This window comes from Myotis daubentonii, chromosome 2 (genome assembly GCF_963259705.1).
Source record: "Myotis daubentonii chromosome 2, mMyoDau2.1, whole genome shotgun sequence".
Lineage (NCBI taxonomy): Eukaryota > Metazoa > Chordata > Mammalia > Chiroptera > Vespertilionidae > Myotis > Myotis daubentonii.
In genome coordinates, this window is record NC_081841.1 from 201,228,555 (window position 1) to 201,252,707 (window position 24,153).

The window sequence follows — 24,153 nt, forward strand, 5'->3', positions numbered from 1 at the left end:
AATGAGAAGCTTCCTCATATGTTGAATAACATATGGTTATGATTATTGATTATTATACTTTTGTATAATGATTATTTTACTTCAGTTAACACTATCACATGCATTATCTTATCCATCTTAGCACCATGCTATTTTTATTTCCACTTTCTATTATTATTTTGCCAAAGATGCCATACCATAGGAAACAGATCAAAGACATCGTATGTACAACATACATTATTTAAAAAATGTATGTGCCTGCCACTGTTTTAGGTACTGAGGATACTTTGATAAGGTAGGCGATCAAGGTCTCCATCCTCAAGGAGGTTACAGGCTAGAGTGAGAGACATTTCACTTTGCCCAACAATGCAGTGTGATGACTACTGTGACAAGAGAAGAGCAGACCGAGACAAGATCACACAAGAGCAGCTTCTAATTCTTCCTCAGCACTGGCAAAACCTTTTGGGAATGGTTACCAGTCTACCAAGGAATCGAAGGCTCTGTCCTCACCCAATATTTAGCTTAGCATCAAGGGCAAGGCTCTGGTAAGGAAACATGAATCTGAAACATAGTTGAAGTTTCAAAATTATGAGATATAGGAGAGCATTTTTAGGGAATCATGCCTCCATTTCTTGGAGGAGGGGCTTATATGTCTCCAGGCCAGCATGCTACTGAAATAGGAAATTAAAGGTAGATAATTAGGAGGTAGAACCATACTTCATTTTCCTGGCAGATGCTTAATTAGGGCTAAATGTGTTTTGCCACTTCATTCCAACAAGATTAAAATGTATTTTGATTAAAAAAAAATAGTCCTCCTTTGAATGTGCACTATGGCTAACGAACACTCTTTAGTTTCCTGGATAATAACCACTCCACATATTCCTCAGAAGCACCACAAGTTCAGTCTTAAGTACAGAAACTAAGAATCTACCCAAGCTCTCCAGTGTCTTCCACACTAGAGATTAGAATTAATCAGCACCAGGGTCTCTGGCAGAGGAAAGCAAATTAACTTAATTGTGTTGCTTGATAACACGGAGAAGGGAAACTTAAGAGGCAGAAGTGGGCATGGGAGGGTTATTTCGAGGACAGCACCCTATGAATGACTCACTCAGACATCACATTCCTGACCTGGTGAGAAATACAGGTGTGATTTCCAAGCCTGCTGTCCCAATCAATGACCTTCCATTCCTGAAGTCACTAAAATCAACCCTGTTGGGAGATCATGTCCAGAGGTCAGGACATTTATCATGCAACTTATATCTCCCACAGTGCTATCACTGGCTCTGAGAACAATGTAAAGATCTAATGTAAATGGAAAGAGTAAATCACAGGCAAGTAAAATGTTATTCTGGAAAAGACAATTGTTTACCTGTTAATAATATTAGCCAATTTATCTTTCTGGAATTGTAAAAGTCCATAATTTTGTATTTTTGAAGTATAATCACCAGACACTTGCCCTGTTTTTTAAAAATGGCAATTTTATATTTATCATTTTGAAGGCTAACCTTGACTGAGTACTTGATACACATCTAAATTGCATTGTCATGTATGTTAGTTTCTGTGACCCACACAATAGTTCTATGTTGCAGGTATAATGATTACTGCCATTTAAACATGGGGAAAATGAGGTGAAAGGAAGCTAAGTAACATATCTATCTGAAAGATTTTACAGATAGAGAGCCAGATTTCAAATATGGTACCATCTAACACTAACACCCATGCTGTTTTATTTTTTAAATAATTTTTATTTATTTCAAAGAGGAAGGGAGAGAGGGAGAGAGAGATAGAAACATCAATGATGATAGAGAATGGATTGGCCACCTCCTGAATGCCCAACACTGAGGATCAAGCCTGCAACCCGGGCATGAGACCTGATCAAGAATTCAATCGTGACCTCCTGGTTCATAGGTCAATGCTCAAACACTAAGCCACGCTAGCCGGGCATCACCCATGATCTTAACCACTGGACTAGCTTCATTTTTTTAAGAACCTTATAAATCCCACTTCAAGTAAAAGAAAAACACTTCTGAATGTTGCATGAACAGAAAAGAGTGAAAAAGTCCAAAGACACTGGTCCAAAATTCAGGGTTTAGAATAAAGCTCTGCTCAGTATCAGGAATTGTTATTAGATTACATAAAAATGGCTGGCTGCTTTCATATCTCTGCTAGGGATGGAGTGAGAGTAAATGAACTCCAGATTTTTTAAGAAAAGGTTGAATTAGACACAAGAGACAAGTAGTCCTTCATACTGTGTCACAGGTTTATGGGAGGAATTCATAATGTTTTCCTGAAAACCTTTGCAATTCTGTCAGCTCTCCCTGAGAAGTAGAGTGATGGGCAAAGTGCAATCTGGGGTGGGGTGGGAGAACATTTCTATGAAAGTGAGTTTTAAACCCACAAGCTGTCAATGCAACATCTGAGAAACTGACTATTTCTGTGTTATGTGATCTGAAATATATGCTTCCCAAATGTACCTTGGTGATTTGTGAATCATTGAAGGCAACTTCAAATTAATGGTTTTTGGGAAGGTACTACATTTAAATTCCCATCATCAGGATAGCCAAGTTCTTAGATATAAACTTGAAAGATTTAATACATTTTTAGTTCTATCCTTCTCCCTTTTCTCAACACACTCCATTAACCTCATATCCCCAGAGAGTGCCTCCAGTTGTTTAGAAAAGAAATCACACACAATGAAATCCCTGAAATTATATACTTTAAGAAGAAAAATATTAGTTTCCTGGAGTTGAGACTTTGCCCGTAACACACTGGAGTATGCATTATTTCACTCATTAGAGTTTGGCATCTCCAAGGTAGAATAAGACAGGAGCCTTGGTGCACCATTAGGGAAACGCCTGTCTTTATTGCGCATAAAGAAGTGGTTTCTCTTATTGATAACTCAAGCTTCCCACAGGCTACCTTATCTTGATCGCCAATGATGGGTTTTGCTGCTGGTGGTGGTGATTTTTTATGTGTGTGTGTCTGCTGATTTGTTAGATTAAAGCTCGTCACTTCTGTGTTACTGATCACGCCACCCTTTTCTCAGAGGCATGATTCCTGGTTGAGATTACCTCTCAACTCCAGATGTTAGCAGAGGGAAACCACAAGGGAGAAGAGTTCCCATATTTCCAGACGAAATGAGGCAGAACAAATGAAAGGATCCCCTGCTTGGGCAGAGAACGGAATGTGTACATTACTAAGAAGTATGGCCATGGCTGTGCAAACACACTAACTCCTGTCAAATAAATTGAATTTTTTGCAGGAAAGAACTCGAGCCCTGGGTTTTTCCAAGCTAAATTGCATGAAAACACACAATCCTTTTTCTTGTTATTTGAACTGTTAGATGACGGGCCAAATTACCAGAAAGACCAAAGGCAGTTTGCAGCCTTTAGCAACTGAAAGGGCATACTGCCTCCAATTTGGAAACACAAAAGATTCTGTATCTTACTCCAAACACGCCCAGGTCCGATGCCTTTCCCATTGGTTCTGCAAAGAAAGGAACCTGTAAGTAAAAAGAATATGAAAATGATCTGGGGTTTTAGAAATGGAGAGCGCATTGGCCAAAGATATATAAGTAGTTATTTCCAACTTCTTAAAAGAATATGGATATGTTTCTACCTCTGGCCAAATGGGGTCCCAGTCCTTGCTCTCTCAGCTCACTCACTGCTGCTGGACTGGCAGGAATTCTTTTACAGACCCAATCAAAAGTCATTCAGTTTGTAAGGGCAGTGAAGCCCTGAGCTTAAGCTCAGCACTGAAGAACCCAAGGGAAGTAATGCATCTATTTTTCAATACCTGAGGCCATTTTGTTTCCAACTTTAATTGCACTTACGTATTGGTTCTGGGTATAATATCTCCACTCATCTTGCTCCACTTTCCACTATTCTACTATTAATACAGAGCTTAGGAAACATAATTGCAGTGCGCAGCAGACAGCAGTTTTCATTAACTGCACAGACGAAAACTGTTTAGCGAGAGACCTTTCTTTCCTATTGATTCAATCAAAATGACTTGGAAGAAAAGGTTGTGCTTATTAAATTCTTTCCAAAAAGGTAGCTGTTAAAATTTAAATTCTTTCTCAACAGCAATTAAAACATGGTATATAATCTCTTCAGATTTTGTCATTTATGACTTTTTGTTCTTTCCAGTTCCTTTGAAATTTGCGGCTTCTTATTGGTCGTTCTTTTTTTTAAATATAGAAAATGGAGAGGGAAGGCTTTTACAAGGAGACAGAAGATATAATCAACACTGCTACTTGCAAGACACAGAGTTGCCTAGCAATACTGGGGGAATCAAAAGGGGGAAGCAATAACAAAACAGGATGTTGTGAAATTACAAGAGGGTACAGTGTCAAAGTGGCTCACAGCACTCATCCAGAAGTCTTTAAAGGAGAACGGATATGGGGTTTTCTAGCAGTGGTATAAAAAATAGCTGATCATTTTTCAATGTTCTGCCTCTCTTTCATTTAGAGCAGTTTACCCAATGGGACTCTGCTATTTTGAGTTAAAAATCTAGGACAGACACATCTGAGGATAGAACAGACAGCCCCACTGAGCCACTGGTACTTATCCTTTCCAGTTGGACTAATTGAGTACATGGTACATACACCGTTCATATGCTACCATTGTTTTATAGGCTTTTGCTCCTGTGGTAACTGCTGTTCCCTTTGTTGCCCCCTCCCAAATTTCAGGGTCTTCCTTAGAAATTTTTACGCTCAGATATCAGTCCCAACACCAGATCTATCATGATCCCAACCTTGGGCGCACAAAAGCAGAATCTTTCCTGACATCAAGATTCCATGTGCTGTCTTATTTTGCCTCGATTATGTCAAATCCATTGTGTTTTTTGCATGTGTTTTTTTTTTTAAAGACCAACAGACAAAAAATACTCAACTGTACCTGGAATCCTGGAAATCTGTGTATCTTCGGTTGTAATAAATTTTTATCTAACAGTGCCAGCAACATGACACAGAATAAGAGACTGGCTCTTAAAGAGATGGCGGAAATGGTCAGGAATAAATTAGTTCTAAGGGAATCCCTATAGGATGATACACTCAGGAAATGAAAACACTGAAAAAATTATGATGGCAAATGATGAGGCCTGTGCTGAAACCCTTCCTTTTGTCAGGAAAGGGATTTGGCAATATTCTGACTGAGGAGAACATAGGAATCTGGATGTAAAGGTGGCTTATAGTGTCAAGGAAGTACTAGTATATCTGAAGTGCAAACCAGGAGACACAGGTTCTAGAAAGAGTTATGTCATGAACTAGTTGTATTTCCTTGAACTTGAGACTTTTGATGCATAAAATAGGGTTGTTAGGTTATCACAAAGATACCTTCCAGTTCTCACATTTAGATTCCAGAATTCTAAACATGCTTTTGGTTAGCAGAACAACATCTGTAAAACGGACGCATTTTCTTTTTTCTTCCTCATACTAGTTCCACATTGGAATGAACAGGGAATTGTGATAAGGTTTTAGGTATTTATACTGCAATTCCAAATTAGTTCAGAACTGTATAATATTTAACACTGCATACACACACAGACACACACACATTCACACACACACACACACACACACATATGTAGCTTTTTGCCTTCCCTGTTACTGATTCCTAAACAGAGACAGAGTATTACATGAAGATATTTTTGAAATAATTTCCTCCTTTTGCTTTGGAACACAGCACACACCCTGATTACTTCCTTGTCGGCTGCTGACAATACTCTCCCAGACACCTAAGAAGGTATGTCTTAAGATCCATTTCCTTTTCGTATTACCTGTTCTCTCTTAACAATTTCTCCACCTCCATGGCTTCATTCTTTACTGATAATTACCAAGTTTACTTTTTATCTCTGAACTATACCAAGTTCCAGATCTATAGCTCCTCATTATGTCCCATAAGTATTTCAAATCCAGCTTGCCCAAACAATGATTCCCACACTTTTCTCTTTGCTGTTGTAATTAATTACATTAATTGCATTACCCTGCTGCTCCTTTAGATATTAATTTTTATTTCTCCATCTTCTTCAATCACTCATTAATCAGCTCTAAAGGCTGATACGTTAAAGCGCTTCTCACATCACATTATCTAGTCCTTATTTCTGTGGCCACTGCTCTAGAAACAGACTCTACTTTCTCTCAACCAAATTATCCAAGTCTCCTAACTTCCCTGTTCTTTTTTCTCCTTACACAAACACTTGTGCCAGACTCATCCTTTGAAGCAGAGCTCCAGCCACTGTCAATATAATCAATCCCCATCACCAGCAAAATATCCACAAAAGTAAGTAAAGAACTCTTCACCCTGATATTTGAGGCCTTTCATGCCATTAATTGAACAAACTCTTCCAGCAATCAGCTGCTATTCTCTAACATCAATTTTATATTTTAACAAAACCAAACTTCTTGTTGAAAATATACCAAGCTTTCTTTTGTTTGCTGATGTTGAACTTAAGACCACTGAGACTCCTCTCTGTCCACTTAGCATAGTAAGAATTATACCTATATGAATTTCATATACATCAATTAGTTTACTTAATCTCTTTGAGCCTCAGTTTCCTACTGAGGACAATGGCAAAGACAGTAAGATAATGTCTATCAAGTGCTTAGATATGTCCTAGTACATTGTAAGTGCTTGATAAACATTAGGAGTATGATCATTATTCTCATCATCATCACTCATCAGCCAAAGTAGCCAAACTAATAAAGAAAAAATGGTCCTAAAATTCTTTTACACTGGAGATCCCATTCAAGTTTGGCAATCTACCTTGGGCTTTGTCATTGCACAGTAATCAAAAGAATGTAAAGAACACTCAGAAACCATCAACTGTGGAGAAGGAAGTATGCAAGAATAATATCTAGGAGGAAAGATTAAAGAAACTGGAATTATACTGCTTAAAAAGGCATTTGTTTGGTGGAAGATGTGTCTTGAAAATATTTAAAATTCAAAAATGAAAACAGGGGGAGAACCAAGATGGCGGCGATATAGGCCGACGTGTCCCAGGTCGTGTCCCGGAGCAAATGGAAGCTGAAGCTAGTAACACTCACACCGAATTGGCGAAATTGCTCAGCTGGTGAGAGGGTTTGCAGCCGGGAAGAGCAGAACTCCCCTGGTAAGGTAAAAAAAAACCAGGGATTTGGGCAGGAAAGTTTGCCAGACCTCTGAGCCCAGAGAGTCGGAGGGAGACTGCGTGGCAGACAGCCGCGTCCCTTGGGACAGGCACAGCCCCTGACGGGGGAAAGGAGAACTGCGGGATTCCTGGCGCCACCAGGGAAATTGAGAGCTGGGTTCTGTGATCACGGAGGACTGAGCCTAAAGGGGGCAGCCTGAAGAGCTGACCTGACCATGCAGTCCCGGTAAGAGAAGAAGCTTACAGAAACCAAGCCTTCCCCGTTTCCGCGGCCAGCATTTGTTTGTTTGTTTACACTGAATCCTGTTCATGGGACATTTCGGATACAGACACTCACCTGTGCTGAAGAGAGGGAGAGTGTGCTGAGGAGTGGAATCTGGGGAGAGACTGGGGAAAGAGGGGGAGCCGGGAGAGGTGGTAGTGAATTGAGTGCTGAGACACCCCTGAGGCCAGGACTGGGGCAGCCACCCACTCCTGAGGGTGAGTCTCCTCCCCCCAGCCCCCAGGCAAGGAGCACAGCCACACCCAGATTCCACCCTGAACGAGATCAAGGATTAAGATAACCTGATCAGTCCCTGGGAGTTAACAGGGTCTGGCCTATAGGGGGATTTTCAATCCCAGCAACAACATAGCGCCGGTAACTAACTACTACGCAGTCAGCTCTGGGCAGTGAACTTCCACTCGACAGAGAGGCCCTATAGCCTCAGAGGCCAACCCCAGAACACTGCCACCCAGAGGCTGACCCACAAACTGACTCTTTGCTAAACACAAAATAAGGCAGTCTGGGAAATAAATGCGGCATGCTTTAAAATAAGGACTGTGGTTTACAACACAGAGGAACAGTATATCGCAGGGAATCTCAACACTCTCCTGAATACCTGGAAGGTCTAAGGCGAGCCACACTGAAGAATAGAAGAAACGAAGGACATTCACTACTGCAATTTTTTTTTCTTTTTTCACTTTTTAACTAAGAAACCAATTTTTTTTTTATTTTTTTTTCTGTTCTTTTTTTTTTTTTCTTCTTCTTTTTCCATCACCTGATTTTACCCTTTTAATTACTACCTTCTTATTTTTAACCAGTATTATTACTGCTACCATTTTACCATTTTTTAAAGTGCCATTTTATTTTTTCTTTATTTTATTTTGGGATTAGTGTTCACCATTCTATTTTCATCGTTATATTATTGGTTGTTTCTAGTTTGTATTCATATCCAGGGAGCTGTTGCTGGAATTTGTTGGGATTAATGGCTGTTCTATAGGAGTATTCTCCTCATATAAAAAGTCTCTTCCCCTCTTCCACTTCATTCTCTCTTTTCGCTCTTTTTCTTTTCTTTTCTTTTCTCGCTTTTATTTTCCCCCTTCCTTTTTCCCAATTTCATTTTTGCACTCCCTTTTTTTGGTCCCTACTTTTCTTTTCCTTTCTCTCTTTTATCTTTTTCTCTTCCTTCTTCCTTATCCCCTAATTCTCTTAATTCAGGTGGTCACCTTTACTTGGGGTTATTAATATCGTAAATATATTTGTGTATAGTGCCTGGTACGTGGTGCCTTGTTGTGTTGTATTTTGTGCCTTTAAATCAACGCAGCAGATCCAAGCAACAGCAACCTCCTGAGCACCACATCCTCTGCTGAGGAACAGCAGCTGTACGTGAAAGCTCGCCCCACCAGCCAGAAGAGCCACCACAGCTGTGAACAGCACCCACCAGAGGAGCTGCTGACAACTGAAGAGCAGCTGCTACCGCAACCGCCCGAAGAGCAACCACAGACCAAGGAGTCACTGCCACCAAGGGAGCAACCACTGAACAACTCAACGTCTAGATATGTCATTGAGATCAAACATGGGTAGACAAAGAAACCCCCAAAGGAAAGAGAAGGAGGACTCTCCAGAAAAGCAGCTAAGTAATACAGAGGCATGCAACATGACAGATAAAGAATTCAGAATAAGGATCCTAGAGTGCATAAACTGGATGGAGGAAAAAATCGACAACCTCTTCAAGAAGCAAGAAGAAACAGATGAAAAAATCGATAACATATGGAAGAAGCTAGAAGAAACAGATGAAAAAATCGATAACATATGGAAGAAGCTAGAAGAAACAGATGAAAAAATCAACAACCTAAGTAAGACCCAAGAGGAAATGAAGAGTGATATAGCTGCAATGAAAAACTCCATTGAAAGTATCAACAGTAGACTAGGAGAAGCAGAGGACCGAATAAGTGAATTAGAAGACAAGGAAGCAAAACACACCCAAAATGTACTGCAATTGGAGAAAAAAATTAAAAGACAGGAGGAGAGCCTAAGGGAGCTTTGGGACAACATGAAACGAAACAACATACGAATAATAGGAGTACCAGAACAACAGAAGGATGAACAAGGATTAGAAAACCTACTCGAAGAAATAATATCAGAAAACTTTCCTGAGGTGGGGAAGAAAAAAGTCACACAAGCCCAGAGAGTCCCAAACAAGGTGAACCCGAAAAGACCCACACCAAGACACATCATAATCACCATGGCAAATGTTCAGGACAAAGAGAGAATCTTACAGGCTGCAAGAGAGAGACGGAAAGTTACATACAAGGGATCTCCCATTAGATTGTCAAATGACTTCTCAACAGAAACACATCAGGCAAGAAAAGAATGGACTGAAATTTACAAAGTGATGCAAAGCAAAGGACTGAATCCAAGAATACTCTATCCAGCAAGGCTATCATTCAAACTTGAAGGGGAAATAAGAAGCTTCACAGACAAAAAAAGGCTAAGGGAGTTTGTCACCACCAAGCCAGCATTGCAAGGAATGCTAAAGGGACTGATATAAAAAGAAGAAATAAAAAGCTCAGAAAGAAAACAGCCACACAAAAAAAGAAATGGCTACAAACAAGTACCTTTCAATAATAACTTTAAACGTAAACGGACTAAATGCTCCAACCAAAAGACATCGAGTGGCTGAATGGATAAAAAAACATGACCCATACATCTGCTGTCTACAAGAAACCCACCTCATTAGAAGGGACTCACACAGACTGAAAGTGAAAGGATGGAAAAATATCTTTCAGGCAAATGGAAAGGAAAAGAAAGCTGGGGTAGCAATACTTATATCGGACAAAATAGACCTCAAAGTGAAGGCCTTAACAAGAGATAAGGAAGGCCACTTCATAATACTAAAGGGATCAATACAACAAGAAGATATAACCCTGGTAAACATATATGCACCCAATGTAGGAGCACCCAAATTCATAAAAAAACTCCTGGAAAATATCAAAGGAGAGATCGACAACAATACAATCATAGTAGGGGACTTTAATACACCATTGACAGCACTGGATAAGTCCTATAGACAAACAACCAGCAAAGATATAGCAATCCTAAATGATTCACTAGATCAGATGGACTTAATAGACATCTTCAGAACACTTCACCCCAAAGCCAGAGAATATACGTTCTTCTCAGGTGCTCATGGGACATATTCAAAAATAGACCACATACTGGGTCACAAGCAAAGTATCCCCAAATTCAAGAAGATTGAAATCATAAAAAGCGTCTTCGCAGACCACGATGGCATAATATTAGAAATAAACTACAATAAAAACAACCCAAAATACTCAAACACCTGGAAGCTGAATAGCATGCTATTAAATATTGATTGGGTTACCAATGAGATCAAAGAAGAAATTAAAAACATCCTGGAAACTAATGACAATGAAAACACAACAATCCAAAACCTATGGGACACATTGAAAGCAGTCCTGAGAGGGAAGTTTATAGCTCTACAGGCCTATCTCAAAAAACAAGAAAAAATGGTAGTAAATCATCTAACTCTACAACTCAAAGAATTAGAAAGAGAGCAACAAGAAAACCCCAGAGTGAGCAGAAGAAAGGAGATAATAAAGATTAGAGCAGAAATAAATGACATAGAGACCAAAAAAACAATACAGAAAATCAATGAAACCAAGAGCTGGTTCTTTGAAAGGATAAACAAGATTGATAAACCTCTAGCCAGACTCACCAAGAAGCAGAGAGAGAGGACCCAAATAAATAAAATCAGAAACGATAGAGGCGAAATAACAACAGACCCCACAGAAATACAAATGATTGTTAAAAAATACTATGGACAGCTTTACTCCAACAAACTAGACAACCTGGAGGAAATGGACAAATTCCTAGAAAAATACAACATTCCAAAACTCAATCAGGAAGAATCTAAAAATCTCAACAGGCCAATAACTATGGAAGAAATTGAAGCAGTCATCAAAAAGCTTCCATCAAACAAAAGCCCAGGACCAGATGGCTTCACAGGGGAGTTTTACCAAACATTCAAGGAAGAACTAAAACCTATCCTCCTCAGACTACTACAAAAAATTCAAGAGGAAGGAACACTTCCAAGCTCATTCTATGAAGCCAGCATCACCCTAATACCAAAACCAGGTAAAGACAACACAATGAAAGAGAATTACAGGCCAATATCCCTCATGAACATAGATGCCAAAATCCTCAACAAAATCTTAGCAAATCGGATCCAGCAGTACATCAGAAAGATCATACACCATGACCAAGTAGGATTTATCCCAGGGATGCAAGGATGGTACAATATCCGCAAATCAATAAACGTGATACATCACATAAACAAATTGAAAGAAAAAAACCACATGGTCATATCAATTGATGCAGAAAAAGCATTTGACAAAATTCAACACCCATTTTTGATAAAAACTCTCAGCAAGGTGGGAGTAGAAGGATCATACCTCAACATAATAAAAGCCATATATGACAGGCCCACAGCCAACATCATACTCAATGGACAAAAACTAACACCATTTCCCCTAAGAACAGGAACAAGACAGGGATGCCCCCTCTCACCACTCCTGTTCAACATAGTACTGGAAGTGTTAGCCATTGCAATTCGGCAAGAAGAAGAAATAAAAGGCATCCAAATTGGAAAAGAGGAAGTAAAACTGTCCTTATTTGCAGACGACATGATATTATACATACAAAACCCTAGAGATTCCATCAAAAAGCTACTAGACTTAATACATGAATTTGGCAATGTAGCAGGATACAAAATTAACCCCAAGAAATCTGAGGCATTTCTATATACCAATAGTGAACTTTCAGAAAGAGAGATTATAAAAACAATCCCGTTTACCATTGCACCAAAAAAATTAAGCTACCTAGGAATAAACTTAACTAAAGAGGTAAAAGACCTCTACTCAGAAAACTACAGGACGTTGAAAAAAGACATAGAGGAAGACATAAACAGATGGAAGAACATACCGTGTTCATGGATTGGTAGAATCAACATCATTAAAATGTCCATACTACCCAAAGCAATCTATAAATTCAACGCACTTCCCATTAAAATACCAACAGCATACTTCAGAGATCTAGAACGAACTTTCCAAAAATTCATCTGGAATAAAAGAAGACCCCGAATAGCTGCAGCAATCCTGAAAAAGAACAAAGTAGGTGGGATCTCAATACCAGATATCAAGTTGTATTACAAAGCCACTGTTCTCAAAACTGCCTGGTACTGGCACAAGAATAGGCATATAGATCAATGGAATAGAATAGAGAGCCCAGAAATCGGCCCGAACCAATATGCTCAATTAATATTTGACAAAGGAGGCAAGAACATACAATGGAGCCAAGATAGTCTCTTCAATAAATGGTGTTGGGAAAATTGGACAGATATATGCAAGAAAATGAAACTAGACCACCAACTTACACCATACACAAAAATAAACTCAAAATGGATAAAGGACTTAAATGTACGACAGGATACCATAAAAATTCTAGAAGAATCCAAAGGCAAGAAAATCTCAGACATATGCCGAAGCAATTTCTTCACTGATACAGCTCCTAGGGCACTTGAAACTAAAGAAAAAATGAACAAATGGGACTACATCAAAATAAAAAGCTTCTGCACAGCAAAAGAAACCATCAACAAAACAACGAGAAAACCCACTGTGTGGGAAAACATATTTGCCAATGACATATCTGATAAGGGCCTAATCTCCAAAATTTATAGAGAACTCATACAACTTAACAAAAGAAAGATAAACAATCCAATCAAAAAATGGGCAAAGGACCTAAATAGACACCTTTCAAAAGAGGACATCCAGAAAGCCAAGAGACATATGAAAACATGCTCAAAGTCACTAATCATCCGAGAGATGCAAATCAAAACAGCAATGAGGTACCATCTCACACCTGTCAGACTGACTATCATCAACAAATCAACAAACGACAAGTGCTGGAGAGGATGTGGAGAAAAAGGAACACTTGTGCACTGCTGGTGGGAATGCAGACTGGTGCAGCCACTATGGAAGACAGTATGGAGTTTCCTTAAAAAACTGAAAATGGAACTCCCATTTGACCCTGTGATCCCACTTCTAGGAATATATCCCAAGAAACCAGAAACACCAATCAGAAAGGATATATGCACCCCTATGTTCATAGCAGCACAATTCACCATAGCTAAGATCTGGAAACAGCCTAAGTGCCCATCAGTAGATGAATGGATTAGAAAACTGTGGTACATCTACACGATGGAATACTATGCTGCTGTAAAAAGGAAGGAACTCTTACCATTTGCAACGTCATGGATGGAACTGGAGAGCATTATGCTAAGTGAAATAAGCCAGTCAATAAAGGAAAAATACCACATGATCTCACTCATTCGTGGACAATAGAGACCATTATAAACTTTTGAACAACTATAGATACAGAGGCAGAGCTGCCTCAAACAGATTGTCGAGCTGCAGCGGGAAGGCCGGGGAGGGTTGGGGGGCAGGAGGTAGGGGGGTAAGAGATCAACTAAAGGACTTGTATGCATGCATATAAGCATAACCAATGGACATAAGACACTGGGTGATAGGGGAGGCTAGGGGACTGTCTAGGGCGGGGGGATAAAATGGATACATATGTAATACCCTTTGTAATACTTTAAGCAATAAAAATTAAAAAAAAAAAAAAAAATGAAAACAGGGACTGCCTAACTTCATTTCCAGTGAGAATATTAACTTCCATGCAAAATTAGGTGTCAAAGTTATACAGAACAGGAAAAAGCAATGCCCCTGTACCATACTGGAATAGACCAGCGGGGAGCTGTGGAGTCATTTAAAGATGGGATTGTACCTTATTCAAGAAAGACAACGGTGAGTGACTTACACAGTTTTCCCAGCCATATAACAATGTGAGGATCTGAAGAGCTATCATGGATTCTTCTGATTGCTTCACATTCTTACCTGAACTCTCATCCAGACTCTCCTCAGAGACATGCTCATTTTGATGGACCCACTCGCCATTGCATTTGAAGAATATTTGCATGGCTGGTCTTGCTTTGCATCTCAGTGCAATGGGATTGCTCTTGATGATATAAGCATCGTCTGGCTCCTCTATGAAATGAGGCAGTGTCCCTGGAGCTGATGGGATGGAATCAGGGAGGACTTCCCCGTTGTCAGTTCCTGCAAAATTGAAGAGGACATTAGAACAGAGTCTACATAGGCAGAACATACTTCAATCAGGACACAAAGCACAGCCCACCCCAGTTCTAAGAGTCTTTGCTGAAAAACTTTGCATCATATTAATGCAGCATGCTTATAAGCCCTGTGTACATAAATTATCTTCCAGTGTTGCTGGACAAGTGAGAATAATGAATAGGAGTCCCCCTCTTACTATAGCTTTAAATCCGCATGTCTTTGCTGAGAGAACTGAGATAAACTTCAGTGCAGTAAGAGGCTGGCTCTTAAGATTCAGTCTGCTTGCTTTTTTTACAGCAGAGTATTATTCTATTATGTAAATGTACCACAGCTTTTACCCTTTACGACCTGGAGAACATTATACTCAGTTGGAGAAAGACAAGTGCCATATGATTTCATTCATATGTGGAATTCAATGAACAAACTGAACTACCAACCAAAATAGAGACAGACTCATAGATAGAGAGCAGGCAGACAGCTCTGGTTAGGGGAGGGGAGGGATTGAGGGATCGAGGGATTGAGCAAAAAAGAGAGAACTCATGGACATGGACAACAGTGTGGTGATGGTGGGAGTGGGGTGGAGGTGAAAGTGGGCATAGAGGGGATAATTGGTGATGGAAAAGAAAGAAAGAAAGGAAGGAAGGAAGGAAGGAAGGAAGGAAGGAAGGAAGGAAGGAAGGAAGGAAGGAAGGAAGGAAGAAAGAAAGAAAGAAAGAAAGAAAGAAAGAAAGAAAGAAAGAAAGAAAGAAAGAAAGAAAGAAAGAAAGAAAGAAAGAAAGAGAAAGAAAAGAAGAAGAAATTAACTAAAAAAAAGATTCAGTCTGTTGAGTGGTTACCTCAAAGTGAACAATAAAATAATGATAAAAATAGATTTTGTTCTCCCACAATCAGTGTGAATAATGGTTATGTTGATGGAGGATGCTCAGTCATTAGACACATCTAGAAAATTCCAAATTGTCCACTTTCCTTGCCTGTGAAACTTTGGAGGTTGTCTGTTATCCTACCTTGGATAGGGTTTCTCCCAAATACTCACCAACTTAACTACACTTGCTAAAATGAATGCACACTGTTCTTCCTGTCATTGGCCATCATTGTCCATCCCCAGAACTCCTTTCCTATTTACTACGAATGCTCTAGATTCATTTACTATGAATCGCACTTTCAAGGCTAAGAACTAAAACAAATCACTAAAATAGCTATGCACTTTTAGCTGAGGACTTATAATTACATCTGTTCCAAAGAAAGACATAGATATGATTTTCCCCTAAATTGAGGGAACTGGTGAGCAGAGTAAAGCAATATAAAGGGGGAAAAGCAGGAGCCCAGATGTTGCTTCATTGCCTATTCATTACATTTAGCAAGGACCTAAGTCCAGGAAAACTACCTGAAAGTCAAGGGAAGAAAGTTGTGACTACTGAGCAACGTGAGTTGAGCAAGGGGATGAGATCTGTGCCTTCCAATGAGAAAGAACAAAGAACGCAAGAGCAGGATTCCAATACCAACATCAACAAGGCCCTGGAAAGAGTCATTCCCACTCAAAGCAAACCAGTCTTAGGATGAAGCTGGGAAATATAACCTAGAAAAACCACTGGAAGAAGCATCCGGTTCATCAGAAGAGAACCTAGGAGACAGGGCCCACCCTGTGACCTACTCTGACTTTCTGTATGCTTTCGAGTGATTATGAACAAACAAAACCTCTCATTCACTCTGATGTCAACACTGTAAATCATCCACCATCATCAATGTGATAAAACATACTCTCTACCATAAACAAACAAACACACACAAAAACAATGTAAATCAGTAAGCATTGTCAAAGGCAAACATAATTTACAATATTAGGAGTGCTGCCTTAAGAACTTTTTAGGGGGGCATTCTCAAATGTCAAAAGAAGGGGGACTAAGACACAAGAGGCATGGCTGCCTATAGGTATATTTTTGTGCAAGAAAGAAAAAAAATGGAACAGTTATAAAAAAGGTTCCTTGGCAATAGGCATACACACAAGCACTATTTGTGCCACTACAATAAATTAAACATAAAAATAGTATGATTCTCCAAACGATTTTTTCCATAAAATACATCAACTTAAGGGGGAAATAATAATTTAAGATGCTGTAAGTTTTAAAATACATTTGTAATAGAAAATTTTACTCATGTGTAAGTAATTGGAAGTACCAAAAAAATCACCATAAAGCAAATACTCTAAATAGCAAGAGAGCAAATAGTGTGTCATAAAAGTACAATAAAGTGACTCAAAAAATAAAATATGTATATAATACATGGAATAAGATGGGTTTCAGGATAGAATCGGAGAGGGTTTTTAAAAAAATGTTTTAAATTATATTTACAATAGACTTCATAAAACATATCATATATTAATTCATTTTGTTGCTGACTGTTCATGCCAATTTCCATCCTCAATAAATACCACGTCCCCTCAGGCTTTTATAAATCAATGCATTAGAGAAAATGACAAAGGTATTAAAAGATTTTATATGGGCATCGAACAGCTCACACTCATCAGGGACTCCAGCTCTGTCCAAAGTAATTCATTGGTGCAGAAAATGGTCACTGATAAAGAATATGTACTGAACCCTATGGTGGCCTCAGAGGACAGCCACAGGAACACATTTTGAATGATGCATTTTTGCTGAACTGGTAACAATGCATGGATGTCTAACACAACTACTGAAATGGGGGGCGGGGATCATACAGAACAATCTCTAAACAAATAGTGAGACCACATTTACCCAGCAGAAATAACATGACAAATAAAGACACTAGATCATCAGATAAATCAAGTTTTAACCATCCAATTCACAAAAACACAGAGAGATCTGAAAGCAATTAGGTTGCCCTCCTGCTACTTTAATAAATGCCCTGTAGATAAAGTAACAAGTCAGCCTTCATCTGAAACAGAGCAGGAGAACGGAATGGAAAACTCGGCAGGCTAGCTCAAGGACTTCCATTAAGAATCAATCAATCTTAATATTCAAAGGAGGAAACAATTTAAAGGCAGAATGCAACATTATATCTTTATTTTTGAAGCTATGTCAAAATCACATATAAGTAGGAAAAGGGCCAGGACCCATGCAAACAAGAAACAAAAAAAGAAAATAAATGTATTAAGGTGGCATTGGGAAGGTAAGAGATCACAGGTATATATTTGTATACGTCTTACCATTTATTTGCATCTTTCCAACAAAGAAATGACATAAATGAAAGTAGAAATAAGTATATTTTTCTATTCTTTTTTTTTTTTTTTGCTTTGCATAGTGAAGTGTTGGGAGTGATGTTTACCTGATACTGCTCCCTATCCCCCTACTTCTCCCCCAAGTTTCTGGGCTCAGGCTCCAGATCCTGCAGTGCCCTGCCTTTCAGGTGGCTCCTTTGCAGCAAGAAGTCTGGAATCTTCCAGCAGGCTGTCCTTCCTTACCCAGGGGGTTGAGTCACCTTCCTCCCTCTAGTCCAGCGGTTCTCAACCTGTGGGTCGCGACGCCTTTGGGGGTCGAACGACCCTTTCACAGGGGTCGTCTAAGACCATCGGAAAATACATATTTTCGATGGTCTTAGGAACCGAGACACCGCTCCTCTATCCGTCTCCAGGCGGGTCCGCCCACATGAAGATACGCCCACATACAAGTACCCGGCGTGATGACATCATCAGCCAACCCCATCACATACACCCCATACAAATACAGGTGTATGTGACAGGGTTGGGGCCATAATGTACTTATGCGGACCAGTCACACATGTGTAGAGAGCAGCTACTGTGTAGAAAGTAGCTGCTGTGTTGAAAGCAGCTACTCTGTTAAAAGCAGCTACTGTGTTGAAAGCAGCAGTATTGGAGGTAAAACGACACTTCATGAATTATAATTACTGGGTAAATGTAAAATCATATACTGTAAAATCATCAACTACTGCAAAAAAAATTATCTGTACCATGGGAACTTAATCTCGATGCTGATCGGTCTTTTTATATTCAGCTGTGGTTGATGTGAATACTGCCCCCTTGTGATAGTAACAGGTATGTAAAAAACAACAACACAGAGAATGGTAAATCATAGGAAATTTTAATGAACTGTATTGACTGAACTATGCCATGTATCATCTTTTGTATTATTAAAGCTATTGTTATATATTATTTTCATTAGCAAACCATCCCATGACAATGGAACGTGTAGAGAAGAACATTAAGAAAAGAAAATATAGTGAGGATTTTTTGCAGTATGGTTTTACCTCAATAATTACAGCAGGAATTGAGAAACCGCAATGTGTTATTTGTTGTGAAGTTCTATCAGTCGAATCTATGAAGCCGAACAAACTAAAACGCCATTTTGATAGCAAGCATCCGAGCTTTGCCGGCAAGGGTACCAACTATTTTAGAAGCAAAGCTGATGGACTTAAGGAAGCCAGACTTGACACTGGTGGCAAGTACCACAAACAAAATGTAGCAGCCATTGAAGTTTCATATTTGGTGAATCGCCAGAGCTATGAAACCTCACACCATTGCTGAGGATTTACTGTTGCCAGTGGCCAAAGACATTGTTGGAGTTAGGAACGGAGACAAATTTGTTACGAAATTGAGTGCAACTTCCTTATCTAACGACACTGTCCACAAAAGAATAGATGACATGTCTGCTGATATTCTTGATTAGGTAATCCAGGAAATTAAATCTGCTCCACTTCCAATATTTAGTATCCAGCTTGATGAATCTACAGACGTTGCAAACTGTTCACAGTTACTGGTTTACGTGAGGTATATTAATGATGGCGACTTTAAAGATGAGTTTCGTTTTTGCAAACCTCTTGAAACGACAACTACTGCACATGATGTATTTGACACAGTTGGTTTATTTCTGAAAGAGCATAAGATCTCTTGGGGAAAGGTTTGTGGTGTTTGCACAGATGGTGCTCCAGCTATGCTAAGATAGCGATCTAGATTTCAACGTTTGGTACTGAATGAGTCACCAAAAATCACTGGAACTCACTGTATGATTCATCGGCAAATATTAGCAATGAAGACGCTGCCACAAGAGTTACAAGAAGTAATGAAAAGCGTCATAAGTTGTGTCAATTTTGTAAAGGCGAGCACTTTAAACAGTCGACTGTTTTCGCAACTGTGCAATGACTTGGATGCGCCGAAAAATGTTCTGCTATTTCACTGAAGTGAGATGGTTGTCGAGAGAAAAAAATTTAAAACATGTTTTTGAGCTTCGTGATGAACTCAAAACGTTTTTTAATCAGAAAGCAAGACCGCGGTTTGAAGCACTTTTTGGCGATAAAAGTGAACTGCAGAAAACAGCTTACTTGGTTGACATCTTTGCCATCTTGAATGAGTTAAATTTATCACTGCAAGGACCAAATGCAACATGCTTCAATTTGTCTGAAAAGATCCGATCAGTCTTTGGCAAAAGAAAAAATGGCTAAAAATAAAATTTACATGTTGCCTACCTCATCTGCTTTCTTTGAGGAACATGACATTGAACCAGACAAAAGGATTACGATGATAATTTCTGTGAAAGAACACTTGCACATGCTTGCAGACGAAATTTCATCGTACTTTCCAAATCTACCTGACACCCCATTTGCACTTGCCAGAAGCCCATTCAAAGTTAAAGTTGAAGATGTTCCTGAGACAGCACAAGAAGAGTTCATTGAACTTATTAACAACAATGCAGCGAGAACTGATTTCTCTACAATGCCAGTTACAAAATCCTGGATCAAGTGTTTGCAGTCATATCCTGTTCTGTCTGAGATTGTGTTGCGCCTTCTTCTTCCATTTCTAACAACATATCTTTGTGAAACAGGGTTTTCCAGCTTGTTGGTTATCAAGTCTAAATACAGAAATAGATTTGTTGTGGAAGATTATCTTCATTGTGCTCTTGCAAAGACTGCCCCTAGAATTTCTGATCTGGTGAGAAAGAAGCAATCTCAACCTTTGCACTGATGTTGGCTTTTTACACCTACTGTTGCAAAATGTAGCAATGTAGTTTACTGTTGTTATATTAAGACTGTTACCCATGCTATGCCATGCTTCAAGACAAAATTTCATTTATTTGTAATTAGAAATAAATATTTCACAATATATAATTACAGATTGTTTTTGTGATTAATCACTATGCTTTAATTATGTTCAATTTGTAACAATGAATATACATCCTGCATATCAGATATTTACATTACGATTCATAACAGTAGCAAAATGACAGTTATGAAGTAGCAGTGAAAATAATTTTATGGTTGTGGGTCACCACAACGTGAGGAACTGTATTAAAGGGTCGCAGCATTAGGAAGGTTGAGAACCACTGCTCTAGTCGATCATGCTCAGCCCCACCTAGTGGTTTAGAACGGAACTGTTCGGGAAATTCTCAGGGCAGTCACCCAGCAAAAGGGAAGGAAAGAAAGAAACTTAAGTGGAAACTTTTATGGGGCTTGGTAGCTGACAGATCCTGTTCTTTACAGGAGGAGTGGGGAGTAAGACATTAATAAATGGTTTGTGGAAGACTGCATGGAAAGTTATTGGCTTCCAGGTACATTTACTTGTAATCTCATACAGTTGCCACTGCTTTATAATTCAGATAAAAGTTTTAAAGCTGGTGTGAAAAATGTTGGTGACTGGCCCAGCCCACTGCCTTCTCCCATATCACTTTTATAGCAGAGACTGGAAAAGTCACAGATTCACTTTCATTTTGCAGGTAAGAACGGTTACCCAGCACTGATCTAGCAAATAAGTCATAAACAGAAGTTTCTGAGAAAGCTTTTATTTTCCTGACCCTTCTCTCTTTTGTTCCTGCCCTTAACTGGGAAAGATTATGAGGGGCACAGATGTACCAGCTCTGACAACACTGAGGGGCTGAACTAACACCAGCCACAAGGAATCCACCTCCTGATAATTTTATTTTTAAAATCTTCACCTGAGGATATGTTTTTATTGATTTTAGAGAGAGAGGAAGGGAGGGAAGGAGAAGGAGAGGGAAGAGAAGGAGGGCAGGAAGAGAGGCAGAAATCAATGTGAGAAACATTGGTTGGTTGCCTCCCTTACGTGCCCTGACTTGGAATTGAACCTGCAACCTTTTGGTATATGGGATGATGTTCCAACCAACTGAACCACCTGACCAGGGCAGAACAATTTTGTTTTAAATCTCAATTTTTTAAGCTACTAATAGTCAGATTTTTCTCTTGTTTATACAGAAAACATAACTTATTGATACAACTAGGTCTTTCTTCTTAAACATAGCCAGAGCTCTAAACTTCACTTAATTAAAACCCAATGCTCTCAGTGTAAAAGAAAGAATTTTGGTAAGCTAAAAAAAAAAAATGCGGAAACTCTGTTAGCAGATAGTAAAAATCAAAGCTGTCATTTATTGAGCGATTACAGGTTATGGTAATAAGCCTTGTATATAGATTAAGCCATTTCAGCTTCACAGCAAGCCTGTGATGTGGGTATGGGAAATGTCCCATTGTGCATTGGAGGAAATGCTTCAATGATGTGTCTTATCTAAGATCATACAGCTAGTAAATGGGGACTGAGAATTTGAACACAAGTCTCTGACTCCAGCAACCTCACAATTCCATTTCAGTTTAAATGAATGGACTCTTAGAAACCTGATACTGTAATTTAGTGCCTGGCTTATGGCAATAGCATGCAGTTCGTAAAACCAAAAGATGATATAAAATGATGTACTATGTGGGTGGATAGTCATCTTAAAGATTGTTCAGTTATCCTGTCAGCTAGACTGCAATTCCAGGTCAGGATGGGTGTGTTACAGACACATGCAGAGAAGATGTTGAAAAATAAATATTTTTGAGAGAACAGCACAGCAAGAACTCAACTAATTATATTCAACTGACTAGGCATCCTCACTGAAGTCAGAAGCAGACAAAAAGTCAAAGAATAAATGTTGTTTGAGAATAAAATAATGAGAAGGATTTGTCTGTTTCATTTGGAAATAGTTTCATCTCCTTTTATGTGGAAATATTTAACTGCTAAAACGCCAATTAAAATACAAGGAGTATAATAGTAGACAGCAAACCTCAGCAAGATGAAGGGACTGGGGCTGGGTACTGTCATTCCATTATGTTTAACCAAAAAACCCCCAATATGTGACCATTTGATCTGTTAAATCTGTAATGGGATTAGGAACCCTGGAAGCCACAGTCATTCCAAACTGGGATTTATAACAACCTAGAGAGCTGTGCTGGTACTCCATGGGGTAAGAGTATAGATAAAGTTGTTTCACCAGATTTTTTTTTAATATATTTTATTGATTTTTCACAGAGAGGAAGGGAGAGAGATAGAGAGAGTTAGAAACATCGATGAGAGAGAAACATCGATCAGCTGCCTCCTGCACATCCCCCACCGGGGATGTGCCTGCAACCCAGGTACATGCCCTTCACCAGAATCGAACCCGGGACCTCTCAGTCCGCAGGCTGACGCTCTATCCACTGAGCCAAACCGGTTTCGGCATTTCACCAGATTTTGAGAAATTCTAAATTATTCTTATACTTTTTTTCCAAGAGTACTTTGTAATACATTTCATTTTTTCTTTTCTGTTTACAAAGTATGCTTGTCTTCTCACTAATACAAAATATTATTTGTTCCAAAGTCCTATTATAAACTAAGACTACATCTGGTGAAACAAAAGAACTTTAGAATCAAATAACCTACAGTCTGGGTTAACTCTGCAACCTTGAGTGAGTAACTTAATTCTGAGGTTCCATTTTCTCATTCATAAAAATGGGCAATTAAAATTATTAGTCAGTGTTTTGTGATGTTAAAGTAAGATAATATATGTTCAAAATAGTATATGGTAAAATGTTACATAAATATAAAGTGTCATTGCTACCACCACCATGAGCATCACTGCCCGGATAAATAAGAAAAAACAAAGAAAATAATTATAATTATGATCTCTATGATTTCCATTCCCAAAATTATTATTCTAATATTTATATTTCAATTTTATGATTACTATTATTTTCATACCAGAGGCCTTATGAGATAAACTGCGGTTTATAACATTTCCTTACTATTTACTATCTAAATGTATGTTAGTAAAATTCTTTTAGGTCAAAATCTCTTAAAACATGCTGTGAAGCATTTAATTATTCAATAAATGTGTAGTGAATGGATACACCATACACCGGGCACATGGTCATCCTATAAAGCAATGTGATGATGATGATACACAATGGATTTCCCGTTGGCCAGATCTGAACACTATTGACTCTGATAGGTAAGCAGTCAGCAATTTCATAGTAGTATTCCAGAACACCTCTCACTGCAATATTTAGATGAAGCAAGGCACCTTAGGAATAGATCTTTAAATTCTACTCAGTGTCTGTGAGCATATTGGCCCACAGCAATATATGCAAGTCAGAGTAGAAAGCCTTGCTAGGGAAACCAAGTTACATAATCTAAGACAATGCAGTGGAACTGGGTTCTCTGCTTTTGTTTATGTAAATATGACTTGTCTCCATATGGTTACTTAATTAGATGGGGGATGCATTGTACCCATTTAATGCAGAACAACAGCCGGAATTTTACATACCAAATATTTAATGTAATTTATG

The 24,153-nt window shown here is 38.8% G+C and overlaps 1 protein-coding gene across 5 annotated transcripts in view; it reads right to left on the minus strand.

The window, feature by feature from the left end:
* Positions 1 to 24,153, minus strand: part of UNC5D (unc-5 netrin receptor D) — a 527,348-nt gene that overhangs the window by 219,388 nt on the left and 283,807 nt on the right. For all 5 annotated transcript variants that reach the window (XM_059685428.1, XM_059685430.1, XM_059685426.1 and 2 more), the window contains exon 2: positions 14,344 to 14,562. In XM_059685428.1, coding sequence (XP_059541411.1) covers positions 14,344 to 14,562 — 219 coding nt within the window. The remainder of the gene's footprint in view (positions 1 to 14,343; positions 14,563 to 24,153) is intronic.